Raw genomic sequence first — 17485 nt, forward strand, 5'->3', positions numbered from 1 at the left:
GCTATTCGGAGAGTTTAATTGTTCAATTGAAGAACATGTTGAAGGAGCTGCACATAGCTCGCAGTTTTACTATTTCTTTCATGATGAATGATGTTTTTTAGTACATATTTTAAAACTGAAACTAGGGTTTCAGTTTCTACAAAAAAAAGGTTCTACGTTTAAAATGTTACTTAAAAAATATTTTTGATCTGTGGCGGCGTAAATCATGACCCTAATGACGTTTCCCCCAAGAGCATACCGGGCGCTAAGAGGGTGAAATATAAAGGTCGTAACAAGTCAAATAATTTACGGTTAAATTTACATCTCGTGGAAACCTTGGCTTTTGTCCAGTAGTGGAGTTCTTCCAGCTGAAATGGTGACGATTATGCTAGAATATATAAAATACTATTAAACTACAACGTCTTAAAGTAAAATTATATATTGAGAAGCAACAGTTATTATTTTAAATTCTATAAATATACATCGTAATTAATCTTATCCACATCAGTCAACGGTCTCATTTTTTTACTGCGAAAGCTGCGGGGCTGAGTCTACTTGCCTATCTATTTATATAGCCCCATTTTAGTTTAAACTCTATAGCGCTACCAAGGAATTTTGTTGGTTCTAGAATATCTAATGCTACTCATTTAAAATAAATTCGTTAAGAGTAGTGAATTAAATAGATGTTATCTTTTTTACGGTTAAACGGTAAGGTAGTTACACTGAACCAATGTACTTAAGTCTTAGTACTTTAGGTCTGTCGATAGTCCAATCTACCATATTTTATTAGGAGATATTACATTTATTACTTATATATTGAAGAGAGAAAATTCCCAAGTCGTATAAATTTTATTGCGAAGATATTTCAAAAGAACTACAAAGTTATTTGTTTATTATTACGAAAAAAGTCATGGCCACTTTACAGCTCCAAGTAAAAAGGTGACAATGATATAAAGACGACCTCAATGTATTGTTAAAAAAAGGTCGAAGGCTTTCAACGGTCCATTGTGTATAAGTTAATAAGGAGTTTATGTCCTTATCGTTTCTTCGACTAAGGATTGAAGGGTTGTTTGGAAAGGCATTGGCGGTTTAGTATTATTTATATTTCGATTTTACAGTTCATAAAATTTCTGTTTTATTATACAGAAAACTCGCCTTTGAAGGTTTATATGTAAAACAAAATCAATTTCCAAAAATTTTTCTTGGAATATTCACCCATACTATTTATTTAACGACCGTCATTTGTGTACGCTGGTAGAATTTATATGCTTAGGTATGTCTACAATATTTAAATTGTAGTATTAGTAGTAATATTTTAAAAATGTCCCATTGCAAGGTAAATAGCCTAATGTCACTTATAAGAGGATTTGGTTTCCACCTCGATGCTTCACTACAAATCTGTTGATATACATGTGGCAGAATATGGCCGGTGCTTGCGTATCACATGTTTTATTTTCACGGTCGAACTCGAGATGAATTATTTAAAAAAGTAAATATAAAAACTTGTGCTTTTGACTCGATTTCATACTGTTATATTCACTGTTAGGAGAAAAAAACAAAATAAACTTGGATCTTAATCCAAGTAGTGTATTCAGTGGGCCATATCAGGTCTACTATAGAAATTGCTTAAAAATATTCAATTGTTAAATTATAAAGTTAACGATCAGCTAATTAATTTTATACTTATTTACAGGCTTCGAGGCATGCTATAATGTTGGTCGAGCCAAGTCCAACAGAAGCTACCAACTGGACAACGAATTACAGCACCGTACCGAACTACTACATCACGTTCTACGACGAGGCCAGCAATCGGTATTATAATCACACGAAAAATGCAACTGAAGTGAGTTGAACATTATATACACGATACAAATTATAATTGACTAACCGTAGCCCGCGGTTACGCTCGCGTTTGACCTAATTTGATGAAATTTGGTATGAAGCAAGGTTTAACCTCTAGAAAAGACATAGACATTATACCTATACTTTTATATCTAATCCCTGGACAAGTGACCACTGAAACGCGAGTGAAGCTGCGGGCTACAACTTGTTGGATATAGAATTTGACTAAATATATAATACCTAACTAGACGAACGAATAGTAATCTTGACTATAATAAAGTGTACCATTATAAATAAATGAATTATATAATGTAAATTTACTTGGTGGTAGGGTGTTCAAGCACAAAGGTAGGTACCACCCACTCATCAGATATTCTACCGCCAAACAGCAGTACTCAGTATTGTTGTGTTCCAGTTTGAAGGGTGAGTGAGCCAGTGTAACTACAGGCACAAGGGACATAACATCTTAGTACCCAAGATTGGTGGCGCATTGGCGATGTAAGGAATGGGTAATATTTCATACAGGGTCATTGTCTATGGGCGATGGTGACCACTTATCAGGTGGTCTATTTGCTCGTCCACTTAACAAGGTCATAAAAAAATAGTTTCGCAAATACTTAATTAAATATTTATAATATTTTAATATGTAGTAGCACACTGGTGTTTATGATGCGAGTATGTTATGTATTATAACGTACATATGTTATATATATATTTTAATTATATCATATTTTAAACAGACATAATTATTAATACACGCTTCTGTATAGAATATTAAAAAAATAATAAAAAAGGAGAGAACTGACGGGCTTGCATAAAGTCTTTAAACTAGTATTAAATTAAGACTACGATTGCCAACATATCGATACATCAGTTATAATGTTTGACACCGACTGATATATATTTTATTTTATTTTCATTAGGACAACCAATAGTAGATACAATATCACATCCAAAATAAAAAAAAAAGTAAAATGTCTACTACTTACAGGTAGTCTCACCATGCATTATCATATTACACAATGTTATTATTGAAAATATAAATTAAACATAAGCATAATAATTAAAAATAAGAAGTATAATACATTAATTAAACTATTATATAATAAATAATAATAAATAAAACCAATAAGATAAACCATATGATTAGAATTGAGCACAAATGAAATTCTTTATATTTCGATTGAATTGAGGGCGACCATCGTGACGTATGTCTAAATTTTTTACTTTAATACTGATGGTGATGTATGACAATGAAAATCTCGATATGATGGAATTCCTACCTAGTTGCGTTTTATATAATCTGCTATAAAATAAATGTATAAATATATCTATAAGATAAATTGATATAAGAACATATTATAATTATTAAAACACTAACCTAAAATATATTATCAGCATCAAAATTGTCTTGGAACTTTGTCATATGGAAATTGATACGACTATTTTAACAATAAAATATAATATAGATATCGACATATACTTGGCAATATAACAGAATGATATTAAAAATCAAAATTATATTTCAAGTAACAATTCATTTTATCCTCAAGCAGAAAAACGCTTTATTTTTCGCTTTCAACATCGTGTTTAAGTGATTTAAAATCCCTTGTTCTTTTATAAAACTAGAATTTGAGTTCACCTCGAAAAAATTAATTCTCAAGAAAATGCCATTTTGTTCGTTCATTTTATACATTTTCGAATAGATGGAACAAGGTTTACTTATCTAAATCATTTTACCCATTTACCTACTGGTGTTTTATCAAGCTTACGTCAATATTACATGCAAATTCAAAATAAATTGGCTAAAATATTTTCCTCCTTAAGATGACCGGTAGCTTTGATTACAAAGATGAACATTATATTTATTTCTTTATGCGTAAATATAAGCGATTTATAATCTGTATATTTTAGTAAAGTATTATTGGTATAGCGCGGATTTAAGTAATTATTTGTTATTCAGGAATACCAATCATTCATCCTACCGTGGTGGCGTCAAGTGCTATGGACGGTGCTGTTCGCAGGCATGGTGGTGGTGGCGACGCTGGGAAACGTCGTGGTCATATGGATCGTTCTTGCCAACAAGCGAATGAGAAGCGTTACAAATTATTTTCTGGGTGAGATTTATTAATTTGCATTAGCACAAATAAATTGCACTATTTGGCTTATACATATTTTTTTTTAAAATTATGTTAAACATTTGCCAAGATCTTATTTAGATTTTATTATATTAGATCGATTAAAAATCTGTTGCTACCAATCCAACTGAATTCCTTGCTGGTTCGTAGTAAAGTTGATATCCACTTCGAACTTCTACAATGACGATTCGAGAGTTTACGTAAGAGTATACTATAAAAAAAGTATTTTCATTGATTAATTACAAAATCCATTATAATCACGTTCTAATTTTATTTTTATTAAAGACATCATTAATTTCGAATATAAAGTCTTATTAAATGGTTCGTAATTACTCAAGGAGTACTCTCATTAAAGGTTTAGAACATCACCATCCATCAATAGTAATGCGATGAAAGTGTACGATCGAATCGCTATTGTTCGCCGCGATAGAGCTGTCCCAAACTTCTGAGGGAGCTTGATGTTTTCCCATTTCCCTAAACTACGTTCAATAGAAACTTTGCGACATTCCACAACAACTATTCAAGTATTCTACAAAGTGTATTAACTAGTATAAATTCGATTCTCACCGGTTACAATGAGACTTTAACTCAATAGTGACTACTTTACACAATCGCGCTAGTTTTCGAATACTTTGCTTTAAAATAGCACAGTTTAAATGTTTCGCTCAAAAATATTTCGAAAAGTTAGTTACGTTACAAATTTGAAAGCGGTAATCCAGATTGAATCATTGTTGCATTTATATTACACTTCGTGATTTTACTTTAAAAAATTAAGTCTACTTAAAAAAATAATTGAGTGCTCTCTCACGAAATATTCTAAAAGTTGTCTTTATTTTAACGCTGTATTTAAGTATTCATGATTTTGTTTATTTTTTTATGTACTGTTTAAATTCCGTTTATCTGATTTCTTGTTTTTTTGTATTTATAAGAAAAGATTTAACTACAAATAAATATTTATTACAATAATGACGTTTCGTTTCTAGTAAACCTTTCAGTAGCAGATACTATGGTGTCAACATTGAACGTCACTTTCAACTTTACGTATATGCTGTACTCGGACTGGCCCTTCGGTCACTTCTACTGCAAGTTTTGTCAGTTCATCGCAGTGCTCAGCATATCAGCCTCCGTGTTCACTCTGATGGCCATCAGCATTGACCGGTAGATATTAATATATTTTATATTATTCACCTATCTTATAACGCTTAATGCTTTCCAATTTTATCTGTAACAGGTATAATTTAAGGCTCGGTTCAGTTTAGCAATTGTAAATCTAATAGAATTAGTAAGTAGTAGTCTTGATTTTGTCAGTGCTAATTACGATACATAATTTTAGTCTACTTAGTATGAATATAGCGGTTTTATTAATAATGTCCTTCTGTCCAAATTTCTCTGATGGTGATCCATCTCAGACCTAGTCAACATCACGCGTAAAATATGGAGAGGTGAGTACGCAAACATAGGTGCTCTTTTGTCTAATTTAGGAAGATTAAGAAGGCATCTGAGATTATTGCGATCATCCTAACTTTGGGCTCCCAATTCGAATTTCTCAAGAAACCCCTGTAAGTTTTTTGTTGGGGATTGAAATTTGGATTCAGTACCTTATCTTAGTGCAAGCCCGTCTGGATAAGTACCACACACTACCGCCAAACAACAATACTTAGTATCGATGTGTTCTGGTTTGAAGGGTGAGTGAGCCAATATAATTATAGGCACACACATAACATCCTAGTTACCAAGGTTGGTGGCGCATTGGAGATGTAAAGAATCGTTAACATTTCTTACGGCGCCAATTTCTATGGGGAGTAGTGGCTACTTACCATCAGATGTGTGAATATGAAATAAAACTACAATTTTAAAATAAAGTACGTCCAAGATCATGTACTTCATCAATTTAGACATTTGTTTTAAAGCTATAACAACGAAGTGTAAAGAAACATATGATTGCAAATGGAGCAGATGTCAACAAAGTAGACACAGTAGTTAAGTACTCATCTTAAAACATGAAAAGCCGCCGAAATATTCTCACGTTTTGCTCCAAATATAACAAATGTTTTTTTTATCGTAATGAAGTCTTTGCCTTGAGTCTTCGAAATATAAAAGTATTTTCAATTAATTAAAGAAAAGTTCTTACATAAATATACTATCTTTTTAATGTCATTTTAACTAAGGTCTGAATAATTTGCTCTTATCGACATTATAAAAAGATTAGCATATTAGTATAATTAAACTTGTTATATTACTTGTCCGTAAGGATCAAAATCCTGTGTTAAAAATGACGGAATCCAACCTTACCAAAAAGTTTTTATTGAACGCGTGTGAATTTATTTATTATTACAAGAAGCGAGGCTAAAAATGTAACATATTTTAAGCAATCCGTTCGTATTTATAAATTATTACCAATCGTTTATTACAAAGTTATCTCACTAATATTTAGATAAAAACTGGCATGGTTAAAACTTATTATAACAAGATTTGCAAGGTTGTTGGTATTTATAAATGATATTAATATATTTCTTGATTATATGTTTTTTCCTGAAAGAAGAAGACAGCGCGATGTGTATTATCTCTGAAATCTACAGACCAACTAGAACTGAGTGTGCTCTCAGTACGCTAAGACTCTTTCAAGGAAAGGCCTGCAGCGTCAGGCCGACCTTCAAATGTCACGGCAGTATTCAGAAGCGAGAATGGCCAACAAATCCTAATTTCGATAAATAAATAAAATAGTGAACATATTTACATGTCAATCTGAAAAGGTATTTATAAATTCAAATATTATAACATACAGATAAAGAACAAAGAGGCTGTGGAGGTTTTACGGTATAGGAAATGTTAGCAAACTGTCTTTTAATTTGTAACTTAAAGAGATCTCTTTAAAACCATTTGCGAAACCTCGGATCTTAAAAGGGACGTCTTTGCACTAATTAGTTGAAATACAGAGCATGGGTTTTCCGATTCATTTAATGTAATCTTTAATTAAAATGAATGTAAAGCTAAATGTGTTAGAAAATTAAAAAGGAGGCTTAGGTTGCTCTTAATTTTTGCCATTAAGTTACTAATGTTTTTCATGAGGACGTATAATTATGTCAATTTTTCATATATCTCAACTGACATCAAGGGGGACTCAAATAGGTTAATGGCACGATTCATTGAACTGAAATCTCCAAAATTGCTCTTCAAAACTGAATTACAAAATTAGCATTTATCGTTTTTGTTTTCTAAACCAGTAATAGTAAGTAAGTAAGTTAAGTATAATAATTATCTATTCAAAAACAAATCTTGTCCAAGGACTAGTATTGTATTATTATTAATTAAAATAATGTATATGTTTTTCGTTTGTCTTAGACAGCCAAAACCATTAATTTTCACTATATCTGATGACAGAATCAAATTAAATTACACAATATAATTTCATTCATGAGTGTGGAAATAATTACAAGCGAAATAACTTTGGTCGTTTGGTACGCATTTATAACACGGTGATTAACTTAAAACTCAATTCCAAGAAGATGAATTCTTACGAGTAAGAATTAAGAATTCCATTGAATATATCATTGAAATTCTTAAAATAAATTGCTTGAAGAATGTTAATTAAAGACGAACTCGGAATTCAAGCCGCTTAATATCATTAAAATATATTTATATTTTCACATGTTAGAGGGACTTATCTAGGTTGTCTAGAAGCTTCGAAAGAGGCGTGAGCCAGTGTAATTACAAACACAAGAAATATCGATTCACTGAATCGTAGGGCTTTATGCAAGCCCATGTCTGTAAGTTTCTACCGCCAAACAGCATTTGGTGGATTTAAATGGATATCCAGAATATATGAAAACCATTAAAATATAGAGGAGCGTACAGTTATTATTTTACCGTTTGAAAAGTGAGCATGCTTTAATTAAATATATAATTATAGGCACAAGGGAAATCACAACTGACGTAGACGATAAAATTATTTGTTTTCACTTCTTCAATTTCTTTCAATCATCGCATCATACTAGTACGTTCAACGTAGAATGCTTGTTTTCGTGACTTGCAACATTTGATGGTAAGTAGTCAACACATCCCAGAAATTAGACCCATATGGCATTTCAACAATTTCTTATACAACCAACGCGCTACCGACTCTGGAACTGAGATTTTACGTGCCTGTAGTACATTCAAAGTACCATACATAGTGGGTTGTTTTGAATTATCCTTACAAAAATAAAAACAAAAATAGGCTGTTATATTTAACAACAATATTAAATGAAAGAGAAATAGTTCAATTACATGTACAAGGGCAAGTTAACAAAAAATATTTAATATAATTTAATAATTTTAATTCCAACTGAAATAGAAGTTTGAGTTTTTCTCGTCATAAAATTTTATTCTCTTTTATTCGACTGAATTCCATTAAAGATTTGACGAGCAAATAATTTATTTCTTTACAAATAAAATGACTTTTGTACTACTATGTTATTGTTAGCAGCGCTGCGCACAATTGATTTTGTTTTTGTTTCAAATATTTAGTACGAATTTGCCAAAAGTCATGGCGCTATGTTTACGCAGTTATAAAGATAATCTGATCTTCAATGTCATTGAATATATAACATATAGTATAGACTGGACTAGTATGGACTGGCCTGTTCGGCAGCAGATGATGGGAGCTTGGTTGAGACCAATAACCGATGAACTTGAGTGTTACATTTCCGTGCGTAGAAATGCTTGTACTGATGTCTATTGTTCCTACGCCCAATCTCTCTCCAGTTATTTTATGTTTGCCAATTCATTGTATTATGAGAGTCAGGAAATAGTGAGCAATATTGCCTACGCAGGAAGAGCGTTCAGGAAGACATCATCATCATTACGTGAATATGTGAATAATTACAAGCTCATTTGTAAAAGCTGTTTCACATTAGAAAGAGAAATACGTATTATTAGTCCTGAATACGAATGTCAAATAAAAACGAACAACAAATCATGTAAACTTAATACGTGTACGATTAATTAACTTCAAATTGTTTGTTCTAGATATGTTGCAATCATGAGCCCTCTTAGACCGAGGCTCGGTAAAAGAGCCACTCTCGGCATAGCCGCTGCTATATGGGCCGGTAGCTCCATCATCAGCAGTCCCAACATCATCTACTTCACAACTGACGTGGATGTATTACCAGATGGAAATACCAGGTATTGCTGATGATATTTGTATGTTATCATTATTAATGAAATTTTAAGCGTATTTTTTTTTTGTTTTAATTTATCATTTAACTCATAAATACTTTACAGAATTACATAGCTACTTTAGGCATATTCTACAAGAAATCAATTGATCAGTGAATTAAGAAAATTTAGATCTTGTGAATATTATAAATTAAGATTTATTTCTATCAAAGGAATTAAAATCTGTTAAGATTCCATTTAGATAAGCGACAAACGCTTAACTATTAATTTCTTAAACGAAATATTAATAATGTTTTCCACTTGGATTATTACTTAAGAATATTTTATAAATCAACGAGTGTTTTTCTTGAAATATCTCATTAATTTTTGTTTAATGAAAAAATACTTTTACGTCTATATTGCGTTTTCTTAAAATTTAATACACGCATTAAGAAGCACAAAGGTTACATTCGGTGTTAAAAGAAAAAAGGATTATGAATTTCACGTTAGCAGAGTCTGAAAAGTGAAAAATATAAAATATCATAATATATTCGACGGTGTAAATAAAACTTACTTTTGAAGTGATTTTACAAAGCGGAAACCTTACATGTGGTTAATATTGAAACGGGTTTAATAAAATTTCTTTGTTTTATCATCAAACCTTGTATGACGTACCGTACAAATTTTGTATGCGACTGGAGTCTTATGCAACAAGCGTTTTATTCAATTAGAACGATTGAATTCTAATTTTGGTGTTAGTGTCAATACAATCCACCAGTACATATGCACATATTACATATATACATATATTTTTTGTAAATTTGATAACTTATTTTATAATTGATGTGTAAACTGTGTGTTTTGTAGTAAATTCTGTTTAGAATCATATGTTAATTTATTCCACAGACGAGTGTGTTTTCCCGAGTGGCCAGACAGCACCAGTGAGAAGCCTCAGTTCGAATATGTGTGAGTGATTTTAAATTAAATTTGCTTGACATTTTGCTTGCCTAATAAATATATAAATAAGATTAAATCTATTTTATGAATTAATTTTAACGTAATTAACGAAATTTAACGCAAATAAGCTGGTTTTTGAGTAAGTTCCCTCTCTTATAGGGAAAGTTTGGAATTTATTTAAACATGCTGCTCCAGCGAGGTCTAGTAGTAACATGTTATAGACTATCATCCATGTAATGGACAGGTCTCCTCGCGATGTCCCTGCACCTCTGAGTACGAGTTAATTTAATATAAACATTAAAAAGTGGTGCTCGCCTTTTTCATCATGTTTCAAAAATATATGTAAAAACCAAAAATGTTTCGCAGATACAACGTAGCTTTTATGGTGCTCACTTACTTCCTGCCAATCATATCTATGACGTATACGTACGCGAAGGTCGGTGTGGAGTTATGGGGTTCCAAGTCAATCGGCGAGTGTACGCAGCGTCAGCTTGACAACGTTAAAAGCAAACGGAGGGTACTTATGAAACTTCATACGATTTTGATTACGAATAGTGTTTGTCTTATCATAAAATATTGAATTGTACCGATCAATCTCCATTGTGTATTCATCGCTCTTGATATTGGATAAATTATCTGTGCTTTCTCGGCACAAATAAAAGCCACAAAAAATGCTTATGACATAAAAATATTCTTAATTAGGTTAAAATGGCATCAAACCACGTAAAGTGTAAAAATATCGCATTAAACAACATGAATATATTATTCATGTATAAATAAAACTATTGTATTAATGTTTTATTATATAAATTATTTATTTATTTTTACTCATACCTTATAAAACAAGTCCACTTAAATAAAGTATAATATGATGTTTCTTTTTTTTTTAATTTTCATTGTCCTTTTAAAAAGTACCTTGGACTTATTATAACGAGAATCTGTGTCTCTGCAGATATTGTTTCCTATTGGAACATAACGGTAGTAAAATTTATCGGGCATTCGACGGTTATAATTAGATTATTTTTTTCGTTCTTCTATTGTTTACACGAATCCTTATCTGTTCATAAAAATACGTATTAATATTCGTCTATGCATACCCATCCATCTAGATAAACCAGATTGGCGTATATCACTGGGATTATGAATAAGTGATACGTATGAAAAAAAAGATAAATATTAAGTGGAACTTATAACCTGAATATAATTTTCATGAAATGAAATGTTTGACATATTTTTTGTTAGTTAATAGTTAAGTAGATAGCGGCAAAATTGTCGAAGCTCATCTGTCTTAATCCAGGATATTAGTGGCACAAAAATCCAGATGCCGTGCGTTGGGATGCCTTGTAGATGGTTAAATTTTGGACCATAGGTGATTTTAAATTAAATTTCAACGCATTTTGATTGCCTAACAAATATTTAAACAAGATTATATCTATTTTATGAATTAATTTTAAACTTATTTAACAATAGTAACGTAAATAATCTAGCTAAGAAGGTATCTTAAAAATATTTGAGGTCGGAGGTAGATCGCCAGAACAGTTGCACCTTGCACTTGTTATGTTTGAGACCGAACTGCGTCCAGCCTTGCTTCGTTGGAGAGATTATTCAAATCAACGTGTAATTTATTCAAGCAGGCTCTTGTGAAAAAAATTAATTCATCATTTTAATGTTACCACCAGTTCGGAATGTATATTCTACCAAGTAAATAAACGGTAACTGGTTTTCTAGCTCAACTGTGTTTAATGTTAAACAATTCGTCTCGATTAATACAATTTAAAATATACATCTTTATATGATTATAATAAATATTTCTAAATATAGACATTTCTAAATAAATATTTAATAATTTGTATGATATCATTTATTAATATTATTATATAATATTTTTAACTAAATATTCATTCATGCGATATTTAAAATTTTTATGTCTCAAGTATATCTGACAAAACTTAAATTAAATCGTTCTATCAAAAGAACAGTTGTCTCAGAAAGTGATTACACCAGGAAAGTTTGATTACTTCATTAACATTGGATTTTTTTGCCTAAATTTGATTGAAGGCCTTTTCAGACTGTCTAAATTTATCATTTAAAAACCACTTCTAACGGAGGTCTTTGTACAAAAGTTTGAATTGATTTACCCCATCGACAGTAATTTTGACCGGGATCGAATTTTGACGGTAATGTGTGCACGAGGACTTACCAAATAAATATTATCATTCAAAATGTTATAAAGAAGTTAGAAAGAAAATTACTGAATCGTCTATAAAATGATTCACTATGGCGAAGTGAATGAGTGTGTGTGTAAACATATCAAAAACACTTTAAAAAATCTTTTTAATGTTTAGGTGGTCAAAATGATGATCGTGGTCGTGGTGATATTCGCGGTATGCTGGTTACCGTTCCACGTTTACTTCGTGATCACATCCTACTATCCGAACGTGGTGACCTACCCCTACATACAAGAAATATACCTCGGCATCTACTGGCTGGCGATGAGCAATTCCATGTACAACCCCATTATTTACTGTTGGATGAATTCCAAGTAAGTTTATTTTTATTATAAATATATACATGTTATTTAATATATAGATTTCATTTTTTAAGTATGTATGATTTAATCTCTTTAAATTTAAATTTGAGTACTCATTCATTGAAATAAATTGTATAAATTTAATTTATAGTAATTGGTTATTTTTTTATTGAATTATATATAATTTCAGAAAATTAAAAATATTTAATAAATTATTCGTAATAAAAGTTAAGGGCATACTTTCAAGTCATAAAAATAAATATACGTTTTCCTAACACAAGGTGAAGGACTTATTCTCTAATCTAAGATCTAAGATCTAAGCGGGGATGCTATCTTTCCCCGTTGACCACGACGTTACTCGCCGAGTTTAGTTGTTATAAAAAAGATACATTTCCTCCAAGGTTCAGACGTGGATTCAAGCAGTTCTTCTGGTGTTGCGGCGCGCTTGGTGGCGGCCTCAGTCGTCATCGCGCCTTCGGACCCGACCGACTTGACCGCTCAATGCGCTCGTTCTCACCTAGCAGAAAAAACGGCACAAGTGAGTTTGGTGTTTGTCGCTATGGATGATTGTGTGTGCGCTTTGTTGACTTGGTTCGATTTGTTTTCGCATTACATCATGAGATTTTTGAATTTATATTTTTTTATGGAATATTTAAAAAAATCTCGGGCATTCTTAATTTCGAAATATAAATTACTTGTAATAATTTGCAACCACTTTTAGATAAAATCTATCAAATATTACGTTTATTATCTATATTGTTGGACGTATTATATTCATTTAGATGGGTATTATGTATTTAAGAAAGCATATCGATGTTTATGTCAAATTAAAATGATGATTAATTTATTTTGGAAATATTGATGTTTTTTCGTACCCTCATTGTGGCATTTCTATATTCAATAAAACTTTACTTAAAATTATTCTGATTGTTCTTCAAGCTAAACAGCACGAGCTGTTTATCTGTAGTGTTGCTGTTTGCAGAGTATTTGCTTCTTTTGTTAATTTTGGCGTGTATTATTCATATTATTATACATAATGATGATTAAAAATCATAGACAACAGCATTCTTCTGCGTAGGTTTATTCAAGACTACCGTCAAAACCACAAAATTCGTCAAAAAACCACCCGGCTCTCCTCATTTGCTACATGTAAATAAATTACACAAGTAGGAGAAGCGCGGAGGCCAATCCTGAAAATTGGTAAATGATCTCATTCATAAGTGTTATAAAGCAAGCCTCCCTTGCTTTGCGGATTGGTTTTAAAATTAAAACTTTTTGTAGTTAGGCTCATTTGACTTGCTCGTAAAAAATCAAGACATTCTGCGTTAGCTTTATGTCGGCTTCTTCATTTTAGTAGCGCTTCGCTCTGAGCTTAGTATTATTTTCATAACCAAAACCTTGGATAAGCTGGTACTTTGATGTTTTAGTATAAGTTAATTATGTAAATCGTGAAGAAATGCGTTTTCAGCATGGATTTACTTTTAGTGTATTAATTAATGATTTTTTTATCTTACATTTTTCGCTTATGATACTCGTAGTAGCAGCTTACATTTTATTTTACTCGTGTTAATTTTTTGCTTATATTCAATTTTTATAACAATTTATATTTTTTCTTAGGTACGATTCGAATTTCGTTACACAGCACGTATAACAATCCGCTAATGGGTAGTACCTGACAACGACGCGGGGCGTACGGCACACACGGCGACCGCGGAGCAAATGACGCTCAGGCGCACAGCGAGGAACGTACATGGATATGACGCGAGAACCGCCCGCGCCCCGCACTTACCCCGCATGATCTCTATGGGTGAACTAAGTGAATAGTGACCAATCATATAATTTATTCGAAATTTAAATTATTTTTGCAAACGTTGTGCATTGAATACTTTTGCTTATTTTTTATTTATAGTGTTTAATTAAATTCATGGTATGGACCAAGTTACTTCAAATAAAAATATTATATACTTACTTAACAAATGGAATTACGCATGATGAGGAAATCTTGATTTACATTTAAAGATTCCTATAGAATGAAAAAACAAAATCTTCCACTCTGAAAGCTCGAGTAGGCCTTCTTATGTCACCCCTGTTTCTTCTTTAGAAGGTCGGTCAACTTCATATGTTATCCCTGTATTAATTAATTTTATTTAAGTTTTAATAAAGACAGAATATTGTATATATTATTTGTCTCGTCAACAATAAATTGTCGTGCAAAACATTTCATTAAGCTCACTAAAGGCTGATAAAACACAAGATATTAAAACTTCTATTCACATTTTATTAAATAATATTAATTGATGTCTTTTATTTTAATTATAATAGAGAGTATACCAAAAACTACTTGATAAAACTTAAGGTTACTATTTGTAAAAAAAATGGCATTGTTCAATGTACATATAACATAATTAGAGTAGCAGTCTTTTTATGTTATGAACTATGTTAAGGCTGTGAATTAATAATTTATCAAATCACATACTTAAAATTAAATAAATTAATTCTAATAACCGAAAAGGTCATTTTCTAAACGGTTAAACTGATTAAAACCATATAACATACTGTGGAAACTATCATCATGACGTCATTGTATCCAGCGAGCTTAGGCAAAGATGCATTCCGATTGACGATTCATTCAGAAATAGTTGGTGGAAAATATTGGTGTTCGATAAATCACGTGTTTTAGTATGTTGTGTTTGTCTAAACCCGCAGGATACTTTCCGAATGCACCTCACTATTCTAAATAAATCGAAGCTATAAAGGAACCAAATCTAGCAATATGGTTTGAAGAGACATGCAGTGAAATTACAGAAGCAAGAAATATATTTTAGATTTAATCCTTGATGTTTTAATAAGTAACTTGTACTTCGTAAAATACCAATGACATTTATTATAAGGCTGTATTGCTCGAAATCTTAAGCAAATAAAAAATATATTATTTTCGAGTAAACGAGAAGGCGGCTCACTTGACGTTAAGTGATTACCGCCAGACATGGACAATTGCGTCTAAAAATTCTAAGGTCTCCTGTGAAATGGAAACCCAGGAGCTATGAAACCACTACTTATAAAAATATAACTATTGAAGCTGCTTATGTTTGTTTGAATTGATCTCTGAAATATTATTAATTCAAAAAATCTATTTACACTTTCTCACGATGAAACATCAAATCAAATCAATGATGTTTGTCGTTGGGATATCTGATAAGTGAGTAGACCACCCAAGGCGGGTCAGCACTGACCTGCTATAGATCCCTATTAATAGATATTCAAGTATATAATATATTAATATTACACTTGTGCGAAGCGACTTGTGAGTAGTGTACATATATAATAATATAAATACATTTAAAATTTTACTTTGTAGGATTCGATGTGTCTATAAGAAAATATTTCAAAAGTGTAAAATGCGAATAGGTATTAAATTTCTCAATCAAATTGTATTGTATTTTATGTAATGTAAATACGATTATGTATGGATTATGTATTATGTTACTTCATAATGGGACACGCGCTTCTTTGTGTACAACTTTATTTTGTAACTTGTATATTATAAAGAAATAGTTTACGTGTGAGGTGTCGAATAAAAATTAAACGAAATATTTCTGATTGATTTTGAATTTCATTGTACCTTATCCGCAATACAAAATAACTGCACTTATTAATATAATAAATTCAATTTTAAGGAAACACCAAAATCAAAAGTTTTTATATGATCATATTTGTTGTTTTTTATTAATATTACATTGTTCTTTGTACCAAGGAATCATTTAGAGATTGTTATTTTATTTGCCTTAGCAATAATCGCGCTTTAAAAGCAATAAATCACTTTTGAGTATAAAACGTATAAAAGAGTTATTTACTGGAAATAAATCTAAAATTTATCGTTTTAACTCAGCTATATTACAAGAGTATATGACTATATTGTACAAATTTCATTCTTCTAAGATATTTTGTAACTGTAGAGCAAACTTATTTTATATTTCTGGGTCACTGAAATTATACAGAACAAAATTTTATTACCCATACTAGCAATACTGCAACAGTGTTGCCGTAAAATTACGGATCGATTTTTTTAAATTTTCCACTCAATTTCAAACGATAGTAGTAGAGGTAGTCTAGTAACATGCGGAAATCTTTTTAGTTTATATTTAATTTTTTTATTTTTATGCAATTATACAAGACAATCAGTTATACAAAACTTAATATAAGATGACTAAATTGTAGCCTTTCGTATCCAATTTTACGATTTGGCAGTCCTATCTTATACGGGCACGAGGGTCGCACAGAAACTAAAGCACATTGATATAATTTATTGTGGAGGGAACCTTCGTGATTGAATAGATCGTGTACGTATTATAGTACGTATTATTCAAGGAGGAATAAGTAAAATCGTTCTTAGTTTACTAATTCCTACTCAATTAGGAAATCCAGGATGCTTTATTGGTATTGATCTAATTTTAAAACGCATTTGTTACAGCAAAACATTTTTGATTTGAAAGACTATTGAAATAAAGTTTGCACTAATGGCTGTTCCGAATGCTTCCAGAAACTTCAGTACCGAGCCAACGAGGTTCCTCTCGCCACATCACTGAGCTATTAATTACACTTTTGAAAACTTTACAGTAGTCTGTTTTAGCAGCTCTTTGTATTAACCGAATACTGTTAATGTTTTAAGCTTACGTCATTTTAAATTCCAAAACTCTACGGCAAAATGGAGAAAAAGTTCATGAAACAAAAGTTTACGAATATAACCACTATGCTTAGTGTTGCAGTTTGGCAGTGGAATATCTGATGAGTAGGTGGTACGGGCTTGCACAAAGCCACCAAGTGATGTTCTATATAGAATTAGTTAAATCAAACGTAATTAGTTAAGACTTGAGTATATAGTAGTACCTCCAATAAGCAACCT

The 17485-nt window shown here is 31.2% G+C and overlaps 1 protein-coding gene across 2 annotated transcripts in view; it reads left to right on the top strand.

Annotated features, from left to right (window-relative positions):
- LOC113398343 (tachykinin-like peptides receptor 99D) overlaps positions 1 to 14889 on the top strand; it is a 111032-nt gene extending 96143 nt beyond the window's left edge. The window contains exons 2-11 of one of the 2 annotated variants that reach the window (XM_026637054.2): positions 1673 to 1822; positions 3785 to 3938; positions 4943 to 5117; positions 8967 to 9122; positions 10002 to 10061; positions 10419 to 10569; positions 12398 to 12594; positions 12984 to 13120; positions 13661 to 13782; positions 14200 to 14889. In XM_026637054.2, coding sequence (XP_026492839.1) covers positions 1691 to 1822; positions 3785 to 3938; positions 4943 to 5117; positions 8967 to 9122; positions 10002 to 10061; positions 10419 to 10569; positions 12398 to 12594; positions 12984 to 13120; positions 13661 to 13752 — 1254 coding nt within the window. In that variant the 5' untranslated portion in view covers positions 1673 to 1690 and the 3' untranslated portion in view covers positions 13753 to 13782; positions 14200 to 14889. The remainder of the gene's footprint in view (positions 1 to 1672; positions 1823 to 3784; positions 3939 to 4942; positions 5118 to 8966; positions 9123 to 10001; positions 10062 to 10418; positions 10570 to 12397; positions 12595 to 12983; positions 13121 to 13660; positions 13783 to 14199) is intronic. The other variant, XM_026637055.2, reaches the window with a different exon arrangement.
- Positions 14890 to 17485: the final 2596 nt, after the last annotated feature.

This window comes from Vanessa tameamea, chromosome 7 (genome assembly GCF_037043105.1).
Source record: "Vanessa tameamea isolate UH-Manoa-2023 chromosome 7, ilVanTame1 primary haplotype, whole genome shotgun sequence".
Classification (NCBI taxonomy): Eukaryota; Metazoa; Arthropoda; class Insecta; order Lepidoptera; family Nymphalidae; genus Vanessa; species Vanessa tameamea.